The 24,232-nt window shown below is 43.4% G+C and overlaps 1 protein-coding gene across 1 annotated transcript in view; it reads left to right on the top strand.

Annotated features, from left to right (window-relative positions):
- The first annotated feature begins 514 nt into the window (after positions 1-514).
- The window catches only part of SAPCD2 (suppressor APC domain containing 2), a 36,910-nt gene continuing 13,192 nt past the window's right edge, over positions 515-24,232 (top strand). Inside the window, exons 1-2 of the mRNA XM_089675061.1 lie at positions 515-1,016; positions 20,161-20,294. Coding sequence (XP_089531187.1) covers positions 566-1,016; positions 20,161-20,294 — 585 coding nt within the window. The 5' untranslated portion in view covers positions 515-565. The remainder of the gene's footprint in view (positions 1,017-20,160; positions 20,295-24,232) is intronic.

The raw sequence follows: 24,232 nt of genomic DNA, 5'->3' as shown, positions 1-24,232 counted from the left end.
TGTATGGTTGGTGTGGGGGGGTGCCCCCTCTGCAGTGTGTATGGTTGGTGTGGGGGGGTGCCCCCTCTGCAGTGTGTATGGTCGGTGGGGGGGGGATGCCCCTCTGCAGTGTGTATGGTTGGTGGGGGGGGAGGTGCCCCCTCTGCAGTGTGTATGGTTGGTGGGGGGGTGCCCCCTATGCAGTGTGTATGGTCGGTGGGGGGGGATGCCCCTCTGCAGTTTGTATGGTTGGTGGGGGGGTGCCCCCTATTCAGTCTGAATGGTCGGTGGGGGGGAGGTGCCCCCTCTGCAGTGTGTATGGTTGGTGGGGGTGCCCCCTATGTAGTGTTCAGCAGGTAGGTCAGTCCAGGCCGGTATCGGTATCGGTTCTCACTCCTCCCAGCGCTCCTCTCACACTCTCCACTCTATTCTAAAATCAAACTGCAAGTCTTCTGCGTGCGGGCCAATGAGCGCCGAGCAGAGGTGAGTCCTGGCCAATGAGCGGCGATGTGGGGTTGCAGCGGATGACGTCATCGCCGGGTGAGCTGGGCTGAGTGTTGCACAGTGTGGTCAGGGATCGGGCTGGATGGAGGCGGCCGGCAGCACACACGGATTACCCCGAGCCTTCCTGCACAGCCTGCGGACCCTCTTCGACATCCTGGACGATGAACGGCGGGGCTACGTACACATCCGAGAGATCGAAATCCGATGGAGGGGGGCGGACACCCGAGAGCTGCCCCCCGGGGTGCTGCATTGCCTGAGGAAGGTGGCGCCCCCCGATGGATACCTGACCTTCGATCGCTTTGTGTTGGGGCTCCGGACTTCAATGTTCAACTCCCAGAACAGAGAGAACTGCCAGATGGGGGTGCATCGGGTTCCAGCTAAAGGTCCCAGCAAAGTGGGGTACCCCTGCAAACCTCAGCCCCTGGGGGTCCGCTTCATCAATGGCACCAACCCTGGGCGGAGTACTGACAGGATCCCCACCGGGGGCGATAGACCGGTCTGCCGAGGAGATGTGGAGAGACCCCCCAGACTAGGTAATCTTGGGAAGGGGGGGGAGTCATCTGCCTGGGGTCCCCACATATGTCATTATCTAGTGATAGGTATGAGTTGGGGGAATGGATTGTTTTCTATAGTAATGACTTTGGGGTTCCAGTTATTGGAGTTGGAAGAGTAGATATTCAATCCTGACCTCTGGGGGTGCGTCAGATGGATGTCATTGACACATCAAGAGGAAACAGCTGAGACACCCAAAATTGGCCAACAAAGCTAGTGACATCTGTGTATTGGAGGCTGATGAAAAAAATAGAAAATCTGGGCAAACCCAACCTTTGGGGGGTCCGATACATGAACAGAACTGTCAGGCATAGCATCAAAATGTCCACAACTGAGATCCAGACTAGGTAACTTGGGGGGGGGCCCACCTTGGTTCTCCACTTATGTCATTATTGGGTAGTGGAGGGTGAGAACTTGAATGTAACTGCAACATTTTGGATGGCAATGCAGATATTATACAAACTCAATTTTTGAGGGGTCTACTACAGTAATAGTACCAAAGATCAGGTGTAGCACCAAAAACATCACAGCTGAGACCCAGATCAGGTAACCTGAGGTGGGGGGAAATGGACGGCAGCCTGGGTTCCTCACTTTTGCATTATAACCCTCTTACTGGGTGCAACATTTTGTGGTGGAAGAGTAGGTATCACATCTTGACCTTTTGGAGGTGTGCTATCAATAAGATTCTGAGATGGTACTGCCTTCAGTCTAAATCTAAAAGGAATGGCAGATTTAAGTAAAGGAGGTCTTCTGCTGGTGGCATTTGTGGGTTTCTGAGGCTGATGAAGATTTGGGGGCAGAGGGTACCAAAGTCATTGAACTGCTAGTAGTAATGATATGAAAGTGGCTGCAACACTTTTGGATGACAAAGTAGATAACCTGGGCAAACCCAGTCTTTGTGGGGGGGTCCAGTACATTAACGGTATCAACCATCAGGTGTAGCACCAAAGCGTTCACAACTGAGATCGAGAGTAGGTAACTTGGGGTCCAGCCTGGGTTCCTCACTTATGTCATTAGCAGGTCAGTGGACTGCGATGGGGAGTGAAAAAGACCTCAGTTTGCAAGAATCGATTATTTAATGGAATGTCTTACTGGGATCAGTATTTTGAAGTGGAAGTGTAGATATCAAATCCTGATCGTTGGGGGGGGGGGGGTGCTACATCAGTGGCAATGAGCCATCAACAAGTTCCTGAGATGGCACTGCCTACAGGCTGGATCTAGAGAGAACAACGGATTAGCCAAGGGGGGCATTCTGCTGATGGTAGTTGTGGTAAATGGCACCAAGTGGCTGAGAGGGGGGCAGAAGGTGAGAAAGTTGTGAAAGTCATTAAACTGCTAGTCGAAAATCCATGCAAACCCAACCTTTGTGCGGTCCACTGCATTACCAGTATCAACGATTAGGCGTAAAGTGGAACATTCATAACTGATATCCAGGCTAGGTAACTTGGGGTGGAAAAGTCTGAGTTCCCTACTTCTGCCTTAATCAAGTAGTAGACTGTAAAATAAAGGGTGTGAGATGGGTGCAAAAAGGCATCAATCTGCTGAAATTTTTTGATGTAACATTTTACCGGGTGGAAAGTGGAAGAGTAGATTTCAAATACAAATCCAGACCTCTGGGGTGAATTACATGAATGTCAATGGCCCATCAACAAGATCCTGAGATGGTACATCATGCAGTCTGCTTCCAGAGGCAACTGTGAAGACACTCAAATTAGCTAATGGAGGCATTCTGCTGATGGCATTTATAGGTATTGGAAGTTAATGAATATTTGGGGGCAAAGGTATAAAAGTGACCAAACTTCTGCAAAATTATTAGGACGCAAAGTAGATAAACCCAGATTTTGTGGTTCCACTAAATGAAGTGTGCCAACAATTGTCACTGAAATATCCCAACTAGGGAGATCTGGAGTGAGCAACGGGGAAACAGACTAATGGTTTGGGGCTTCACCTGGGATCTTCCTTCAAGTCCATGCGCTTTCCAGTCATGACAAGAAAAGTTGGGCTCTTAGACAACATTGTTTTCAGGTTTGTTTAGTAGGGAAGCATTAGATTGGTATTGCTGTTTGTATATTTTTCCCTCTAACTTCCAGTGAGCACTTCATAACAAAAGTTTTGCACGGGTCTCCAAACTGGCCCTCCAGCTATTGAAGTACCATCATGCCTCTGCCTTGGGAGTCTTGCCTGTTGCTGTCAGTCTGGCAAGGCCTCATGGGACTTGCAGTTCCTCAACACCAAGAGGGCCATAGTTTGGAGACCCCTGGTCTAGATTATCAGGAGGTTTTGCAAGAAGCTATCGAAATGGGAGCTCGGCAAGTTTTTTGGGTGAGATTTGACTAATTCCACAAAGTGGTGCAAAGAATCTATCAGGAGTTTGGGGGCAAATGTAAAGCTTTAGCAGACATTTTCATAGTGTAAGTACATTGAGTTAATTTCACCTTTTGGTTTTTGTTGACTAGATCTTCGGGTCTCTGGCTGCCCAATTCAGCTTTATAGTCCAGAGTGGTTTTCTCATGCCAAGATCCTTTTCTTGGCATTCAGACCTCGACTTGCTGGCTTCCTGTATGCTCCTGTCTTAATTCTTCACCTTTCACATACTTCTCATTTGGTAGCTAATGCTTCCACCCTAACAAACTCTTTTTTTTTTTTTTTTGTTTTTTTTGTTTTTTTTAATAACAATGGTGATGTGACCTTGTTTTAGAGCAACCTTTCTCAACCAGGGTGCCTTGAGGTTTCTTCAGGGGTGCCTTGGCAAATTTTCTAAAAATTGCCCAAAACTTGTATACAAAGCCAGTGGGTGGAACAAGCCTGCCTTTTAGTTGCACAAAGCCACAGGTTTTCATTGTGCACTGTTACAACCTTCTAGCCGTTTGCAGCCTGACAACAAATAACCTCATCAGTTGATAAGGAGGATGTCAGTTGGCTGCACAGCATCCTAGTTTGACCCTCCCCTGCCCCTCTCCATCAGTGTTGGGGTCATATTAGCTCAGTGATGGGGAAAAACTGAGAGAGAAGGGAAACATGGGAATACTAGTCAGTACCAGTGTGCAAAAGTGTATTTGCTTTGGAAGAATAAATTACTTCTAATGTTGGGTGTCCTACATGTGTGGATGTTGCAGCATGATATAAAACTATTAGAATAGTTTTTCAAATTTTAGAATGGGGTGCCCTTTTAAAATTATGGACAGTCTTCAGGCACCCCATTTTAGAATGGGGTGCCTCAAGAATGTCCATTTTAAAGGGTGCTTCGGGACTGTCCATAATTTTTAAAGGGTGCCTTTACTCAAAAAAGGTTGAGAAACACTGATCTATAGAGACTTGTAATTACTAGGAAATATACTTGTCACAGTGTAATACTATTGTTAATTGTTATCTAGTGCAGCAAGGTTTTAAATGTTACTTGCAAAAACTTCTTGAATAGCAACAATCAATCTCTTGGAATAGCCCAGGCAAAACATAATCACTGAGTTAAAGGTGGAATTTATATCGGATTATTGTTGCAGCACTCGGCCGCTATGGTTCTGCAGTCATATGAACAAACATGTGACCTCTGCAGAGATATGTACTGTATGTCTAACCAAAGCTTGATTTCTCATTGTTTACTGTCCAAGTGACGATCACCAGGTACAGAAATGCCTCGGTTAACGTAATTTTCGGTTTACGAATGATAATCCATTGAAAATAATGCCTCAGTTTATGAATTTTTTTCGCAATATGAAGTGTATGTCGGTGCTGATTTTTAAATGCAATTGATGGCTTTTTTTTTTCTTCACTATAGCTCACAGAATTAGCTGTCTCTTTCCCCGGAGTTAATGGAAAGTTTCTTTTAAGAAACTAAAAGGAAACATTGTTTCTCTTAACTTAGGGAAATAAACTAAAAGAAACCATTTTCTTTTAGCTGGGGGGAAAGTGACAGCTGAATTTCTAAGCTATAGTGAAGGAAAAAAAAAAGCTGCAATTACATTTAAAAACCGGCACCATAATAAATAAAAAAAACAGTGTGGGTTCCCTCCTACCATCCATACCAAGCCCTTTGGGTCTGGTATGGATTTTGAGGGGAACTCCCACACCAAAATTTTAAAAAAAAAATGTCGTGGGGGTCCCCCCTATAATCCATTCCAGTCCCTTGTCCGAGCATGCAGCCTGGCAGGTCAGGAACTTCTTGAACCATACCCAGCCTCATGCCCTCAACATTGGGGGGGGGGGGAGGGTGCATTGGGGCAGGGAGGCTCCCCCCAAAGCACCTTGTCCCCATGGTGATGGGTACAAGGGTCTCTTCCCCACAACCCTGGCTGGTGGTCTGGGGGCCCTTTAACGAGGGGGCCCCCAGATCCTGCCTCCCCCATGTGAATGAGTATGGGGTACATAGTACACCTACTCATTCACAAAAAGTTTAGTGTGAAAAAAGACAGGACACGGTCTTTGACAAGTCCTTTTATTAAAAGAATGTCCCCCGCAGTAGATCCAACGTCAATCACGATGCCCACTGTCACCGCCGCCGACCCACAAAAAGAATAAAAATTTAAAAAAGGCTCCATTTCCGATGATGGCTTCCAGCTGTCTGCTTCTGAGGTGGCTTGACAGTTCTTAATATGTAAGGGGTGGGGCCACCCAGGAACATCACCAGAGTGACCCCACCCCATGTGACATCATTGATGTCACATAGGGTGGGGTCACATGCCTGATGTCCCTGGGTGGCCCCGCCCCTTACATATTTAAGAACTGTCAAACCACCTGAGCAGGCAGAAGGCTGGAAGCCATTGTCGGAAGCCAAGCCTTTTTTTTTAATTCTTTTTTTTTTTTGGGGGGCGGTGATGGCGGGCATCGTGATTGCCATTGGATCTACTGTGGGGGACATTCTTGGAGTGTTTTCTTTTAATAAAGGACTTGTCAAAGACCGTGTCCTGTCTTTTTTCACACTACACTTTTTTTGTGAATGAGTAGGGGTACCATGTACCCCATACTCATTCACATGGGGGGGTCGAAATCTGGGGACCCCCTTTTTAAAGTGGGCTTCCAGATTCCGATAAGCCCACTGCCTGCAGACCCCCACAACCACTGGCCAGGGCTTTGGGGAAGAGGCCCTTGTCCTCATCAACATGGGGACAAGGTATTTTGGGGGAGGAGCCCCCCTGCCCCAAAGCACCCCCTCATGTTGAGGGCATGTGGCCTGGTATGGTTCAGGAGGTTCCTGACCTGCCGGGCTGCATGCTCAGATAAGGGTCTGGTATGGATTTTGGGGGGGGACCCCCCCCACACCATTTTATTATTATTTTTTTTTTTTTTATAATTTTGGTGTGGCAGTTCCCCTCAAAATCCATACCAGACCCGAAGGGCTTGGTATGGGTGGGAGGGGGGACCCCACGCTGTTCGATATTTTTTTAATTATCGACAATTCTTTTACATTCAGCTGTCAGTGGGGAACCCCACTGACACCTGGAACATTAACATATGGTTGTCACTACTAAAATACCACATCACTTAATAAAATAACTCCTGCAATATTTTAGTAGAGTTTACTTTTTTCTTCTCTCCGGAACGGATTCATTGGTTTTTAATGCATTCTTATGGGAAACAGTGTTTCGGTTTATGAATTTGTGGCTATACGAAAAGTCCTGCAGAATTAAATTCGTAAACTGAGGTATTACTGTATTTACTAAGATAATAAAAAACCTCATAGAGCTTCTAACATTTCCCCACTGGAGTCTAAACAAGAAGTATAAAAAACCACTGCTAGCACTTGTCTGCTGTTAGACTGCATACCACGCCACATGTTTTATAGCTTTTTATTGGGTACTCTGAACGGCCATTCAACCCCCAAGTCTGGCATGCAAGACAGATGGCTGATCAATAAGGAACAGCTCAATTCTGCAACCCATAATTGATAAATGAGGCATATAGTCACTGGGCTGTACTTCAACAAAGTGTCTGAAACAACAGGAACTATAGAGTCCCACATAGACCAGTCAGCTTCCATCTGTCTGATATGAATAGTTTGTGATTTCTGTTAAAGTGTAGAAGTTATCAGAACTTCAATAAAAGAGTGAAATAAATCTTGCTTTCTCTGGTTGTTGTTTTCGAGCCCAGTTAGTGTGACAGCTATGAAATGATCCCAATTGCTTGTGGGTCAAAGGGAATCTGTCACTTTGGCTATTCAGGACAAAGTGACAGGTTCTCTTGAATCCTCCTCCCCACTCACCCACTGATTCTCACCTCTGTTGCTCTCCTTTGCTTTTTCGTTTCTTCGTGGTAGCCGAGGTTCTAAACCCTGTGTGAGCTCCATGCTGGTCCTATTTCTTTCCACAATGTAATGGTGCTCAGACATGGAGAATGGCTCCCAAGACCAAGTACTGCATCCTGGGAGAAAGGGCAAAGTTATGTTTTGCATACTCAGACCAGTTATTTCCAAAGGTTCCGACAGACAAATGGAATGATGCGGATGAATGTCAGTGATGGATCCACATGGGTGGTGGGCTTTCAAGAGAACCCGAATGGGCAAAGTGAGAGGTTCTAACTCACCGGTGATCAGGAGCCTTCACAATCATTAGAACTACTTTTTGGTGTTTGCAGTATGAGAACTTTATAACAGATGATATACCTTTTTTATAGTAATACTGACCTTTTCTGGGCTGGCTTGGTGTAGCGGTTGATCGCTAAACAGGTGGAAGAAATGCCCGTTTATGAAGTAAGCTATACAAGTAGTATTTAAGGGTTTTTTTATTTGACGGAGGGAGAATTGGGCTTCACTGAAGTGTATGGGCCAGGTGGCCAATCAATAAGCCCAGACACATGATTGAGCTGGTGATGCCATTGCTTTCTAAAAGCTCCAAAACCTGGTATTTTTCAGGCCGAATGGGCAAGATGATGGGGTGTTTCTCTAAGCATAGTTGGGCTCTAAAACATTTTAGAGTTTAGCTCCAGCCCAGTTATGTTAAGAAATAAGTCTACTTTCAGAGAGTGCACTAAAGCCGGCCACAGATGGAGTCGAGTGGTTGAAGGAAAGGAAATTGTTTGACTATGTTGATGGAGGAATCCCTCCCGCAGAGCTATTGTGTTCTCCTGGACGGGAGAACACCGTGATTACTGCTAGCAGATATAATAGACGCTGGCAATAATCGCTATGATCAACAGGCTGGTTGTACCCAAGTTGATTGATCAACTTGGTTACATTCAGCCTGCCCATACATGGTTCAAATCTCGGCCAGTCCCTGCTGAACCAGTTGAGATTCGAACAGTCCATGGCCGGCTTTTTTCTTTTACTCTGACCTAAATTATCCCATCCTTCCCCCTCCACAGCCACTGCCTCCTATTTTTTACGTGGTTGTTTTTTTTTTTTTTTTTTTTTTTTTATTTGTTGAAAGGTGCCCTATCCTGACAGCGCCTGCACATTACAGCCCTTTAGGCTTCTATGGAAACGTGTCCTGGCTGGGGGATGGAGTTAGATCCTCATAGAAGTGTATGGGTATGTACTACTCGGGTGCAGCCAGGAGAAGGCACTTTTCACCATCATTTCGGTAAGCACACATCTGTGGAGGAGGTAGACCAGGGCAAAGAGATTAAGTGCACTTTGTCTTTGTATCTCTCAGTAGCAAAAGATTATTCTGACCAGTTTAGGTTACCCCAAAAGTTGATTTTCTTTTTTTTTTTTTTTTTTATCGAACTTTTACTCTGAATCTGCACAATTGCCCTGCATCCAGCTACAGTAACATATTTTTGCTTCAAAGTGCAGAGAGAGCTGGGGAGTGAAGACAGGGCCTCTCCCTAGCCCTGTGCATTGTCGGCAATTTTTTCCAGCTTGTCAAAGTGAATACATTGGCTGGGTGTGCCTGGAATTTAGGGGGGGGGGGGGTAGGTGAAACTTGATTTAATCAAATGGGGAAATGGATGAATTATTGGTGTAAAGGGATCCAGCATAGCTGCAGGTCTCCACATGTGCATATCAAAACTTTGTTCTCCACGTATACAGTATTGAATGTCTGCGTACATTATTTCAGTCCAGGAATTAATTTATCTATTACTGTCATGGAATGCGAGAAGCCAAAGAATAAAGAACAAAAAAAAACGGGGGGGGGGGGGGTTGCGTTGTTGGCTCCATGAGAGCCTCAGGACTCTCTTCACACCATGCCAGAATTGTAGTCAGCTATAAAAAAAACAAAACAAAAAAAAACCACAAATGAATGCAGTATACACTAATATATCATTGTGTGTTTAAATGCAAGCAGTGTAAGCACCTGAATTTGACCTGGTATCAGCGTTTTGGAGTCCCTCTTCAGTGGGCTGGAGTGTGAGAGGAAGAAGAGGCAAGAAGGAGTCAATCCATTCATGAGCTGATTAAGAGCTTGCTGTGTGAGTGATGGGCTCATCACTGGGCAGCTTCTCTTTTCACTGTCCAGTCACAGACTGGAGCAGGCCTAGAGTGACCTGGGGTTTTATTTATTTACTAGTCCTCATGCACATGGGACGTTTTTACAGCTGCTGTTTTGGCATTTGATTTTTTTTCTACAGCCAGTAAAACCCCCCCCCCCCCCAGCATGTTATCCTATGCGCCCATGCACACACAGACTGTAATCCAATGTTTTTTGGCTGATAAAAAAAAAACAGGACTAGTGGGTTTCTAGAGAGCTTTTTAGCTGTAAAAACGCTCTAATGCTGAAAAAGGCGGTAAAATGCCACAAACTGGCATTTTTGGACTTTTTTTGACCAAAAAAAAAAAACACTAAAAAACAAAAACGCAGGAAAACGCCGCTAAATGCAAATGCTAAAAAAAAAGTTGAAAAACTCAGGTTTTCAATGTGACTTTACACAGATCACGTTACCAGCGTTATCAAAACGTCGAGCCTTCTAGTTACTTATATAGCACCGTCAATTTACGCAGTGCTTTACACATACACACACACATATATATACATACATACACACGTAAGTATGTGTATGTGTATATATATATATATATATATATATTAGTGTACAATCTAGGGTCCCTAACTCACATTCATACATACTAGGGCCATTTTAGACAGGAGCCAATTAACCTTCCAGCAATGTCTTTGGAGTGTGGGAGGAAACCCATGCAGGCACAGGGAGAACGTTCAAACTCCAGGCAGGTGGTGCCATGGTTGGGACTTGAACCAACGACCCTAGTGCTGCCAATGCTAACCATTTAGCCACTGTGCTGCCCCAGAATGTTGCTGACTGTCAGACGGACATCTAGCAGCAGACAGAAAGTGCTGCGGGGGATTATCTGGCCTGAAGCTGAATATTGCAGCAAAAAGGTATGTGTTTTTTTTTTTTCTTTTTTTTTTTTTTTCATCTGTAAGGCCTGGTTCACACCTATGCAGGTTGTGGTTGATGTGTTTTCCGATTGTGCGTTTGGGAGGTGTTTGTTATGTGGGAGAAACCAGCAGAAAGGTATCAAAAATGCTAGCACTGCCCTTCCTTTGAAGTCTATGCAACCTGCTGCAAGAAAAAAAGTCCCTGGCCCTTTTCAAAAAGCGCACCAGTGCAGAGATGAATATGACCCATAGGAAACTAAGATAAATGGACTGTAGTGTATTTCTACAAAACTGAAAAACGCATAGCTGTGAACCAGGCCCTAAAGTGTTACTAAATCCAAGACCCTGCATTCTCGATATCCGGTCTCCCACAGTACACACATGGAAATGCAATTATTTTAGTAAATATAAACTGCTAAATACCTTTTCTCATCAGCAGTCTTGTGACTATCCGTGTCCGGCCGAGCACTGGTTAAAGCTTGTGGAGGAGTTTTCATTCTCCTCTCGCTTTCCTATGAGGCTGCATGACCCCTGAAACTCTGGACAGGGCAGATTGGCCTTGTGCTGATCACATGCACCCTCCCATGGAAAAAAAAAACTCTCTAGCAATACACACCAATCTGAGCATGTGCAGAGTAACTCCTAGAGCTCTGTACTATGAGCAGATCTATTGGGGACAGTAGAAGAAAGGGAGGATCAGAGTAGACTGGATCAAACATCCTTTTTACACAATGCGGAAGATTAACCCCTTAAGTTCCACAATGAGTATAACAAGTATGCTTTGGTGCATATACAAACTGATTTTACGGTTGTGGTTTTAGTAACATTTTAATTAGCTATTTTTATCTGGGTGTTTTGACTGGAGTTCTGTAATAAGGCTGAATTCCCAGTATGGCAATTTTTAGGTAGGGCCAATGAAGTAGATTACATTGTGTCCTACCTGTGGGATGACATGGAAGTTGGAAATCCCTGTAATAGACGCCGCAAGCTTCCAGGTCCCGTGCTGAGCAACTTCCCTGCTGCACTGTGAACACAGGCGGATGCTTGCTTTAGAGCTTGCACCATTCAGGGAACACTTTCCATTTTCTCAATGAATGCAAAGCGTTCTCTGACTGGACACCGTGGAGAAGCAGGGCAGTGATGGCACAATCTCCACCTCATCCAATCAGAGATCATCATATCAATCATTGCATCCATTGAGAAAATACAAAGTCTTCTCCAATTGGTGCCTTTGTGTTCGGTAAGCAGCAGCACAGCCGCTCAGCATGGGACCCGGACACTAGCGGCAGCCGTCGCATGTTCGGGCCTTTGATTCTAACCTGGTTAAGACTTGCTGAAGAGTTCAAATTCTTATCGTTGAGACGTAAAGAATGCTGATTGGTTGCAGATGATCTCCACCATGCTGAAAATGTAGTCTGTATACGATGTGGTGAGCCCAGTGCCACCATGTGCCGTGACTCCTGGAGAACTTTGGATGGCTGTCATTTTATTATTATATTTATTATTATTATACAGGATTTATATAGCGACAACAGTTTGCTCAGCACTTTACACTATAACGGGAGACAATACAGCAACAATACAGTTCAATACAAGAGGGTTAGTAGGCTCCTTGGAGCTTACAATCTAGGAGGGAGGGGCTAGTGGTACAAAAGGTAGTAACTGTGGAGGATGGACTGGTTGGAAGAGTAGAAGATTCCAGTATTAGCTGAGGGCAGGATAGGCTTCCCTGAAGAGATAGGTTTTCAGAGATTGCCTAAAAGTGAGCAGAGTAGGCGATAGTCTGATAAATTGGGGTAGGTAGTTCCAGTGGATGGGGGAAGCTCTGTAGAAGTCCTGGAGACGAGCATGGGAGGAGGAGACAAGGGAGCTAGAGAGTAGGAGGTCTTGCGAGGAGTGGAGAGTATGGTTTGGGTGATTATTATACAGGATTTATATAGCTCCAACAGTTTGCTCAGCACTTTACAATATAAGGGGAGACAATACAGCAACAATACAGTTCAATACAAGAGGGATAGGAGGGCCTGATCCTGGGAGTTTACAATCGAAGTCATAAATGATCATTTTGGATTTTTCCCTGTAAAATACGGAAGTAGGTTGCCTGACACTTTGTGGGAATTTTAGTGGTGGCCAATTGATAAGACATTTGATTTTCTTATCCGGGTGTCCCTGAGCTGAGAGAGAAAACCAAAACAGAGAGAACTCGCCATTCGTATTCCTGGAGGGGACTGATCTCCATTTTTTTTCCTCCTGCACTAACAATGATTGTGTATAGGGGGATGGGTTTCCACGTGTTCACTAGCAGGAGAGCATTTTACAGCTGGAATGTTTATACAGAGCTGCTTGTGCAATTCCCCACACCTATCCCTCCTGTCCTCTTGGCCTCTGCCTGGCTTCTTGACAAAGACTTATCTCATGTGCAGAGTAAATATTGGCAGGCGGGTAGGGACTAGCTCTGTCATGCCCACTCTGAAGATTGACAGGTGGGACTTGGCCAGGCTCAGTTCAAATTCCTGATCACAAGGCTACATTCAAAGCTCAACAGTTCTCAGCTCTGAAAGAAAATGCAGCAAAGATGTTCCTACAGATCAATCAGGACTGTTCAGATCTCTTCCTTGTGCGATGCAATAAAAACAATCTGCCTATATCTTATTGCATCAGTGTGTGCTTGGGGACCCATAGAAATGAATAATAACATTTATTTATTACAGGTACTTATATAGTGCCGAAAATCAGTAAGTGTCACGCTCCACTGACCATTGCAAAGATTATGAGTGAATAAGTGATAAATAAAAGTCTGACATCAAAAGCATATGTAACAATATCCCTGCAATAATATTGCTACTACAATCTTGTCCTTAACCATTTAAGTCCGGACACTTTCACCCCTTCCTGTCCAGGCCAATTTTCAGCTTTCAGTGCTATCACACTGTGAATAACAATTGCGCGGTCATGCAACACTGTACCCATATTAATTTTTTAGCTTTTTTTTTTTGAGACAGATAAACTTTATTTTGGGGGTATTTCTTCACCATTGGGATTTTTTTTTTTTTTTTTAGATTTTGTTTTAGTTACTGTCACCCTAGCAGTACAGTGTCACCATAGTGACACTGTACTATTTGGGGGGGGGGGGGGGTTCTGAAGATTCTTCTTTTTTTTTTTTACATTGCTTTTACACCCATAAAGGCTGTAAAAGCAATCCATTTCTCCTTTTTGGCTGCGTTCTTGCAGCCATTGAGAAATACTGTGTGAGCTGTGATTGGTCACAGCTTGTCACATGGTACAAGGCTGTTGTGAATAGTGTAAGCGAACCACATTTTCAGTTTCATACATTATCTAGTTTAATTTCATTTGTATGTCACAATTTTAGGATTATTTAATTATTAGCACTTTACATACACCATAGTAGCTCACAAGACCCCACGCTTTAGTACTTACTGTATTTTTTGCTCCATAAGACGCACTTTTTTCCCCCCAAAAAAGGGGGGAAAATGTTAGTGCGTCTTATGGAGCGGCCGGTCCAGTATTCCCACTGCCGCCGCTGTGTCAGAATACCAGGCCGGCCGCTCATCTCTTCTCTGCAGCAGAACCTTACCTGTTCCTTGGTCCAACGCTGTACAGTCTTCCTGCGCCAACATCTTTATTGTTGGCTGTGACAGCCGGGTGCCCAGTGCGCATGCGTGAGAAGTGCTGCGCTTTGTGAATGGTACGGTGTCTTCTGGGACACATGATAGGTCCCAGAAGACGCCAGACCAATCACAAAGCGCAGCTGGGTGCCCACACTAAAGGGAGAACAACTCCGCGGAAGTGGGAGCGGGTACCTGTCAAATTCAGGTACCCGCTCCCCCTCCCCAAAGGTCCGCAGTCTTAGTCATCCCCTGTACTGTCTGCAGTCTCTGGTCATTTCCTACACCATGTCCGCAGTCTCTGGTCATCCCCTGTATTGTCTGCGCAGTCTCTGGTCATCCCCTGGACTGTGTCCGCAGTCTCTGGTCATCCCCTGGACTGTGTCCGCAGTCTCTTGGTCATCCCCTGGACTGTGTCCGCAGTCTCTTGGTCATCTCCTGTACTGTGTCCGCAGTCTCTTGGTCATCCCCTGGACTGTGTCCGCAGTCTCTTGGTCATCCCCTGGACTGTGTCCGCAGTCTCTTGGTCATCCCCTGGACTGTGTCCGCAGTCTCTTGGTCATCCCCTGGACTGTGTCCGCAGTCTCTTGGTCATCCCCTGGACTGTGTCCGCAGTCTCTTGGTCATCCCCTGGACTGTGTCCGCAGTCTCTTGGTCATCCCCTGGACTGTGTCCGCAGTCTCTTGGTCATCCCCTGGACTGTGTCCGCAGTCTCTTGGTCATCCCCTGGACTGTGTCCGCAGTCTCTTGGTCATCCCCTGGACTGTGTCCGCAGTCTCTTGGTCATCCCCTGGACTGTGTCCGCAGTCTCTTGGTCATCCCCTGGACTGTGTCCGCAGTCTCTTGGTCATCCCCTGGACTGTGTCCGCAGTCTCTTGGTCATCCCCTGGACTGTGTCCGCAGTCTCTTGGTCATCCCCTGGACTGTGTCCGCAGTCTCTTGGTCATCCCCTGGACTGTGTCCGCAGTCTCTTGGTCATCCCCTGGACTGTGTCCGCAGTCTCTTGGTCATCCCCTGGACTGTGTCCGCAGTCTCTTGGTCATCCCCTGGACTGTGTCCGCAGTCTCTTGGTCATCCCCTGGACTGTGTCCGCAGTCTCTTGGTCATCCCCTGGACTGTGTCCGCAGTCTCTTGGTTCAGAATGTTTTTTCCTTGTTTTCCGACTCTAAAACCTAAGTGCGTCTTATGGAGCGAAAAATACGGTATATAGCGCCGTCAATTTACACAGTGCTTTACATATATTGTACATTCACATCAGTCCCTAACCCTCAAGGGGCGTACAATCTAAGGTCCCCAACTCACATTCATACATACACATACTAGGGCCAATTTAGACAGGATCCAATTCACCTACCAGCATGTCTTTGGAGTGTGAGAGGAAACCGGAGTACCCGGAGGAAACCCACACAGGCACAGGGAGAACATGCAAACTCCAGGCAGGTGGTGCCGTGGTTGGATTTCGAATCAACGATCCTAGTACTGCCAGGCGGAAGTGCTAACCATTTAGCCACTGTGCTGCCCAACATAGGAAAATACACATGCAGGATACCATGTGACCAGCAGACAGTGTAAAGCAGGCACATGCACATAAGGCATACTGACATTCATTTTATCTGGCTGCTGTTCGTATGCAAATACCACCTTCAGCCCAGGTTCACACTGATGCGGTGTGGAATTCGCTTTGTTTTCAGTGCGAATTCCGCACCACATCAGAATCGCACCCCGTTTATGCGTACTGCTGCGGGTGTGTATATTAAGTTAACAACACCCCGAAAGCGGTCCGCAAAATGCAGTGTGATGTGCAGAATCGGATCACATAGGTGGGAATACCCATGCGATCCGATTCTAGTGCGGACCCTAAAAAGGATCCTGCTTGTTTTTTGTGCAGGTGTGGTGCGAATAGAGCCATACAAAATGTACGGCTCCGATCACAGTGCACACAAATCGCATGTGATTTTCACAGGAATGCGGTGCGGTTCCTGTGCGAATCACATGCGATATACTGAGCCGCATGTATGTAAACCCAGGCTTAGGGTAAGCACATTGTCAAAGCATTCACACACAATGCTGCTCAAACACATGTTTTTAAATGCAATAAAACTGTTTAAAGGAAATGTTCACCTTTTGGAACATGTTACATGTTCCACCTATTTTTAAGGTGGAACATGTAACATGTTCCCATAGCTGCAGCCGCCGCCTCCCCCTCCCTCTGACAGATAATCTGGGGAGAAGTCTCCCCGTACGATCTATCAAGTTTGAAAACAGCGCGGCCTTAGCGGCTGTCGGCTTGTAGTTTTCGATGAACTACCACGGCGCTGTGGAGCACCGTGGTAGTTCACTGAAGCTTCAACAAGCAGATATTCTGACAGGTCTGCAGGAGACCTGCATGGCATCAGCCATCTGCTGCTCGCTGGTGCAATGCTTTCCAGGCTCTTGTAGACAAAAATAATATATGCACATTTTATTTACCTGTAAAAAAATGTGCATTTATTATTTTTGTCTAAAAGGTGAACTTATCCTTTAACCTTTGCTTGGAAGGCAAACCTGTTTCAGTAGGATTTGTATTCCAAGCAACTGTTAAGGGCAAACTTTAAGTGCTTTCCAACTATACTGGTCATATCATCGAATTTTAGTGCGAATTATAAGTGCTCCGTTACCTACAAGTGTATGGTTAACTTTAGGCCCCAGCTTTCTCACATCCAGCAATGCCAAGTTAGTGGCTTGGGTGTGCCTAAGGCTTGGTATACGCACATCGATTTTATTTTCATTTAGCCTGCAAGTTGAAACAAATAATAGATTTCTCCCTCCAAGGCTATAGAGCACAGAGAGACGACTCTCCTGCTGTGGCTGATGTATTCTGACACCTAGCAGCTGCCAGAATTCCTGTTTTAGATGCAGCCCCTGCTTGGCTGACAATTTTCCACCCGGCTCCTTCCTTTTTTTTTCAGTCGAGAGATGCTAGGGCAGGAGGCAGCCACACAGGGTCAATAACATAGCAAATTTTGGATCGTTCCTCAGGATCCGGAAGAAATGTGCTTAGTTTGTACGCAGCCTTAACTACTTGCCGAAAATATTTCTATTTGCATACATGTGGGGATTCCCTGAGCACTCCGGTGCAGCTTGACAAATGGATGAGAAACTACAGCTCATGTCAAAGCACATGGCATAGACTGCATATATCAGGAGGGCCTATTAACTTGGTCACCTTATTTTCCACTACTGTGTTAAAGTGGTTGTAAACCTCAGACATGAAATATGAACAATGCATATATAGTGTGTACTTAATATACTATAATATATAATTTTATCTTTAAAGTAAACCTGTGCTTTTGTCCAATTGAAAAGAAAAAACAAAAGGATAGTTTATGAAAAAATTAACATGACATTTATTTCAGAATTTGCTTTAGTAAACTAAATGTCATCTGGTTAGGGTGTAAATGATGGCGCACCAAGTGATGGCCTACAGTTGCTGAAAAGGACATAAAAAATAATCAAAACTCCTAAGTAATGATAGCCTCCAACTGCTCAAAGCACATAAAACCAACTTGGTGTCAGTTATTGAAGCATTAGGGATAAAGTTGGGTGCGGTTTTGTAGAAAGCACTTGAGTCGTTCTTGTAAAACTATTGGGAAAAGCCAGTTTCGGTTTTATATATGAAGCATGCTGGGGGCATTGCTTCGGGATAAGAACCTCCTTTGTTTACTCAGCAAACTATGATACTACGGATTATTGATGGCACTTTTTAATAATTCATGTCTGCTGGGGCCACAGGAAATGAACTGCAGCTGAGTTCAGGAGCTTCAGGGATATGGGGGGGGGGGGAACCATAGTATGATTTATTCCATGTGTGTTGGCTCAGCACTCCCTTTTTTAGCTTGTATCAGAAGGAGTTTAAAGGAGACCTCTGGATTGGTCTAGCTCGCCTAGTTTCTGGATGTAAGCTGGTCATGGATTGCCCACATGGAAGAAAAATATATTTTAAAAATATTTTTCCCAAATATATTGACATGTATTTGAAATACTACAATTTTGGCCATATTCAATATATTTCAATAAATATACTGTATGTTGAAATGCATTAATTCAAAATATATGAGAAATATTTTTAAAAATACATTTTCAATTATACTGTATGTCTTTAAAAATACAAATCTACATTTTTGGAATCCATTTACAAATATATGTAAAAATATATGTTAAAATTGACTTTTTTTATGTTAAAAAAAAAATTTGAAGAATATTTTTAAAAATATTTTTTAAATATATTCAGATTTTTTTTTAACATAAAAAAAGTCATATTTAACATTTATCTTTACATGTATTTGTAAATGAATTCCAAAAATGTAGATTGTGTGTGTAATGTATGTGTATAATATATATATATATATATATATATATATATATATATATATATATATATATATATATATATATATATATATATATATATATATATATATATGTGTGTGTGTATTTCAAATATGTCAATATATTTTAGAAGAATATTTTAAAAATATATTTCAAATATATTTTTCTTCCATATCGGTGATAATGGCAGTGAGATGTGTCAGCTCACATTTTCTGTTATCTCCAGGGATTCGCAGGGATCCTGAACCCCTTAGAGCTCAGCTATGTGAATACTGACTAAAATAAGTAAGTCTTCCTTTTGTTTCCCTTCAGCATTACTGCTCAGTGTATGGAATCTGTACAATTCATTTGGACTTCTTACATGGCTGTCCATGTCAAGATTTCTTCCTCAGATTTTTCACTCATTAAGGGCAAAGCTTACAGGTTCACTGTATGATCCTCCTCCCCAAGCTATACATACTCTTCCCATCACTCCCCTGCTAATCCCTTTGCCCAGTCCATTGAGCAAAGGCGCTTGGTGTAAGCTCCATTATTTTTCTGACCAGAGCTTACACAGGACTCTGTTCCTGCCCCATGTGACAGCGCTGGGGTCATCCAGTTGGCTGCTGAAGCCAATGTGGGGGCAATGGGGAATGTTGTATGTTGGGAAGTGCTGGGCTAGAATTCTCTTCCTACATCTTGATTTGGTACATTGACTCACTAAATAGAAACATCTGGACAGGAATGACAGCCCTTGAGCTTGGATCTTTAAATCTGCAATGGTACAGTCTATTTGTATCATGACAGCTTCCCTTTTAAGATGAACCTATTAGGGCAGCCTTTCTCAACCTTTTTAAAGTGGAAGAATCCTTAAAATAACATTCCAATCATAGGGAACCCCTGCTGATAATTATATCTGCAGTTCACAGTACATCATTTTGATGATCAATGAGAACAATGCTCCTTACAGTTGAGGTCATTGAGAATAATCTCCCTCTTACAGATAGTTTATAAATCATTGGTGTCAGAGGTTACTTATCTGAGAGGTAGAAAGTTCTCATTGCTCAAGGAACCTTGAAACCTCTGGAGAAACCCTAGTTGAGAGAGGCTGTATTAGGGTAACCTAAAGTGGTTCTAAAGGCTGAAGGTTTTTTACCTTTTATGCATTTTTAATATATGAAGGTAAAAAACGTTCAGTGTCTAGCTCCCCCTGATACTTATTTGAACCCCATCTCAATCCAGCGCTGTTGCTCTCCTGGGTCTCACACTCCTCACTGACTGTGACGCAGTCAATCACAGCCAGTGAGGGCAGGGCTGAACCATGCTCTGTGTGTCTTACGGGGACAGAGAGGTGGCTCAAGAGAGAGCACACACCAGTGCCCCTGGCACTTAGCAGGGGGGAGAAGCCAGGAGCACCAGCAGGGGATCCGAGGAGTACAAAACCATCACACAGATCAGGTAAGTATAATATGTTTGTTAAAAATAATGGAAATTATATTTATTCTCTGTCTGTTCACATCAATGCAGCAGGGCATGGCTCATTTTTGGAGAAGGTTCCTGTTCTGCTTTGATGCGATTGTAGTGCAATTTTGGTTCCATAGACTTAAATGGCAGCACACCAAAAATGCATGTCCGTGCTTTTTCCTTCCCCCTACCAAAAAACTCAATACTATCAAACATATCAAAAATGCAACTAAGCCTGCAGATGTTTTTTGTCCTCTCATGATTAACTCCTATTCAGCCACATTATGTGCCAATATGAAATTCAGCTGTGAATTGGAGGTCTCTGAGATTGCCATAGTGTGGGTTCCCTCCGTAATATTATTTTTCTGGTTGATCTTTGTAATTTCTGTGGTTTGATAATGTCTTCTTTCCCCTGGCAGGAGAGGAGGTGAAGAATATGTGTAGATCCAACAGTGAGAGCAGCAGTCAAGGTATGATGGAGCAATGTCGTCACCAGCGCACCAAAGGGGAGCATAGAAGGCACACTATTACCAATGGAGTGGACTATGGTGTGGTGAGTGTAGAACTAGTTTTCTTTGACTGCCATATACTAAGACCATTCAGTATAGGCAAGTAAAGCTTTGTCATTACATTGATCAAAAGTATTAACTATTGCCAAAAAACAATGTTTACTTTAGTTGAATAAAGCATCTTCTAAAGATAAAATAAATCTGACGGCACAAAATGTGAGGTTGGATACGTGCAGCGGTCTATTTACCTCCTGGCCCTTTCCTCTCCACTTTTTCTAGGAAGTGCAATGTGGATTTTGGGGGGAGGGGGTTGGTGGTATTTGCTAGGAGGAATGGGGGGGAAAGAGTGGGGGGGGGGAAAGAGTGGGGGGGGGAAAGAGTGGGGGGAGGGGGGACAGAGGGAGGGGGGAGAGGGGAGAGGGAGGGGGGAGAGGGAGAGAGGATAAAAAATATCTTGTATACACATACTTATTGAACTTGAACGCTCTCACTCTCTCATGAGGGGGGGGGGGGGGGTTGCACAATTTTTGTGTTGCCTAGGGCAGGACAAAACCTAAATACACCACTGGTTACCTGGATTACTTCTTAACCACTTGCTGCCTAAATACAGCCATTTTTTTATTTTTATAGATTAAGGAATACATTTTCTGGGGAACTGTCACTTCGATTCCTGTCCCTGTGACACCAGTACAAAAAAATCCTGGTCAAAAACTCTGCTGGATGTTCCAACCTCTCACCACCCAGCTAAAATGTGTTTTAGGGTCATTGGGGTTGATTTACTAAAGGCAAATAGGCTATTCACTTTGCAAAGGCATTTGCACCAGAGCTTAGTGAATGAGGTAAAGATCTGCTGACTTCAATCATCCAATCAAGTGCAAGTAAAAATGCTGTTTTTTTTTTGTTTTTTTTTTTTCGTTTTGTTTTTAATTTCCTTTCAGGAGGTTGAATATTGTTTGCAAAGCGAAACTTCTCCACATTCATTAAGTTCTGGGGCACATTCCCTTGTGTAAAGTGCAACTTCCCTTACAAAGTAAACTGTCTATTTGCATTTAGTTAAATCAATCCAATCAAGTCTGCTAAGGAGCTCTGATTTCACTATTATTTCGTAGCTGGAATTCTTGCCTCAGCTTTGTTGCTCGTAAATCATTCAAGTCCGAGACCAACAGGGAGCTGGCATTTTCAGAGGGAAGTTTGCCTTGGCAGCTGCAGTAGATAGAAGTTGCCCAAAATCAATGATAAAATGCATTTTCTGGATCTGAATATGCAAATGAAAGCAGAAACTCCCATTTTGCTTATTTTGAAAAAATCAGTAAGTGCACATTAATGGCTTATCTCAATATCTACAAAACAGAAGCGGGTAAGGATCTGCAGTTAGGTTTCTTAAAAATTCCATGGTGTATATTGTTGACCTGGAGAAGTCTGTATGTACTTCTTTTTTTTTTTTTTTCCCTCTCTTTAATAAACCAGTTTTTCATGCATTGTATGCCAAGCCCTGGCCTCCAGAGAGGGAGCATTGGGCCAACATTGTGCATAAGGAAGTAGCTCAATTTGCCTTTCAGTGGTCTCTTTGCATGCGAATGACTGATTCACTCATCCATGCGCATCACAAAATCCTGACTGATGGGATCCCTGAGGAGAGGAGGAAGCAAGAAAACAATTAGCAGAGGGGTCACTTAATGTTGTTGGGTCCTTGGCTTAGGTCTACATTCCTTGCATATGGAAAGGGAAAGTCAAATTCAACATTACAATGTGCTGGATTCCAAGCTCTCATCCTGTCCACAATCTGCTGTTCAGCCCCTTAGCATTTTTTAATGGGAAAACTAATGATAAAGCTACTCGGGAAGCATTGCTTGAGTTTTTTATTTTTTTTTGTTTATTTGTTTTCGCTTTCCTATTTACAAGGTTACATATAATACAGGGAACAACCATTACTCAGAACTCCCAAAGCATAGACATTTTCAAACTCTATAGTTGAACTTTCAGGCAAAGCCACCTAAAGAGAGTAGGGAGGTGGAGTAGTCAGTATATACTTTTCTATCTTGAGTTATTGAACTCTGTGAACAGGATTATTATTATTATTTTTTTTAGCAAAGCTGATAAGGGCTATATTTTATCTTCTCACCACATAGAAAATCCAATCTATATTTCCTCTAATCTAAGCTTTAGTCAACGCATTTCTTCTGAATATAGCAGATTTCTCACTTTTGAGCAAGATTACAGCTTCCTGTGTCACTGCCCATCATTGGTGAATGGATGAGATAATTTGGTGAGACTTGCAGGCATGATCTAACCACCCCAGGTCATACTCTGTTCAGTGTGCCTCATAAAGGTGTTTGTTGTGCTGGATGTACGTAGGTTGGAGGGGAGTGCCTGCAGGAGTGAGGAACCACCAGATTTTCCTCCTAGCGTCTCTTCTGGGTGGGAGTCAGTGGTACCAAAAATATGAGATTTTTTTACCTTCAATTGATCCTTCTCATCATGAGCAATGAGCCAGGTGATATCTTGTGCATCCAAAAAGGAGATCTATTCAAACAGCCAGATCAGGTGTTTGGTTACTAATATACGTATTTTGGCATAATCATCAAAGAGGCGTACGTACAAGGTTAAAGCCTAAGTTTTGCTAAAAACGTGAACAAAAAAATCAGCACAGGGGACATAACATAGCAATAAACTCTTGTGCTGATTTTACTCGTTTTTGTAGAAATCTTCATCCTTCCTACTTCCAGTCTCTGATAAGATGACAATTTCTTTTAAAACAAAAAGAATCAACAGAAAGGACACAACATACTAACTGTAAGTTATGTCCCTTGATTTTGTGTGCTGATTTTCCCTTTTTGTGATTTTAGCTACACACCTTTAGCACCGTTGGGAACATGTTACGTGTTCACCCATTTTTAGGGTGAAACGTGTAATATGTTCCTACTGCTGCTGCCTGTTCCCAACTCGCCTCCTGTAGTGACAGCGAGCAAGGGATCTTCTCCCTGAACTTGTCATGATTTTATAAAAAATAAAAAAAAAAGACTTGGCCATGTGTGGCTCTGCCCACCCGGCCCTGTTTATTCATTTACAGAGTTTTGTGAATGCTAGAACTACAAGTACCAACAGCCTTTGCAGCTGTCAGCTTGGAGTTCTCAATGAACTTTCAGGTTGCTGTTGAGCACTCTATGTAGTTCATTGTTTCTTCCCATCATTGTTTAACTGCCTGCTCATATGAGGTATGAGCAGACAGCTTACATGTATGGTCTGCAGGAGTCCTGCATTGCACCCATGATCGTGGGTGCAATGCTTTTCTGGCTCCTAGTAAAATAATACATTTACTTTTTTTTTTTTTTTTTTTCACCTGCAAAAAGATGTGCATTTATTTACAAAAGTGAACTTATCTTTTTAATGTCCAATTAAAATTTTCCAGAACGATCCCTCTCCAATTGATGAAAAAAATGCAAAAAAAAAAGGAAAAAAAATAGTGTAATTTTTTTTTTTTTTTTTTGCTTTTTTTTTTCATCAATCTGAGAGGGATCGTTCTGGAAGATATTAAGAATTGCCAACTGAGATACACCTGTGCAGACTCCATCCCACCTCTAAATTTTTTGACTCTTAAGCCTAATAGCTTGGGAATCCACTTGATTTTGGTGAGTGTGGGTGAAAATTGATTTATCACAGATGATGTGAGCACACTGGAAAATATATAATTTTTTATCACTTTTGCTTTGGAGCGCGAGACTTTTCTTTGGGATTTTTTTGGACTTTTCTTTATTCATTTTTTAATATATACATTTTTTTGCGCTGTGTTTTTATTATAATATTTTGATGTTTTTTCATCGTTTGAACAGCAGCATTTATTAATTGTGGTTAATTTCTTTGGTGCAAGGTTTTTTTTTTTTAAATTTCCAATTAAAATTTGTCTGTGTCCATTTTTTTGTTTCCCTGTAAATACTGCATCACCATGCCACAACCGTCTGTAAATGGGGTGTTTGCAGCGCAT

This window comes from Staurois parvus, unplaced genomic scaffold (genome assembly GCF_062004578.1).
Source record: "Staurois parvus isolate SC_StPar_1 unplaced genomic scaffold, SC_StPar_1.0 ptg000154l, whole genome shotgun sequence".
Lineage (NCBI taxonomy): Eukaryota > Metazoa > Chordata > Amphibia > Anura > Ranidae > Staurois > Staurois parvus.
The sequence above is the reverse complement of the archived record's forward strand: the minus strand, read 5'-3'. Positions and strand labels throughout refer to the sequence as shown.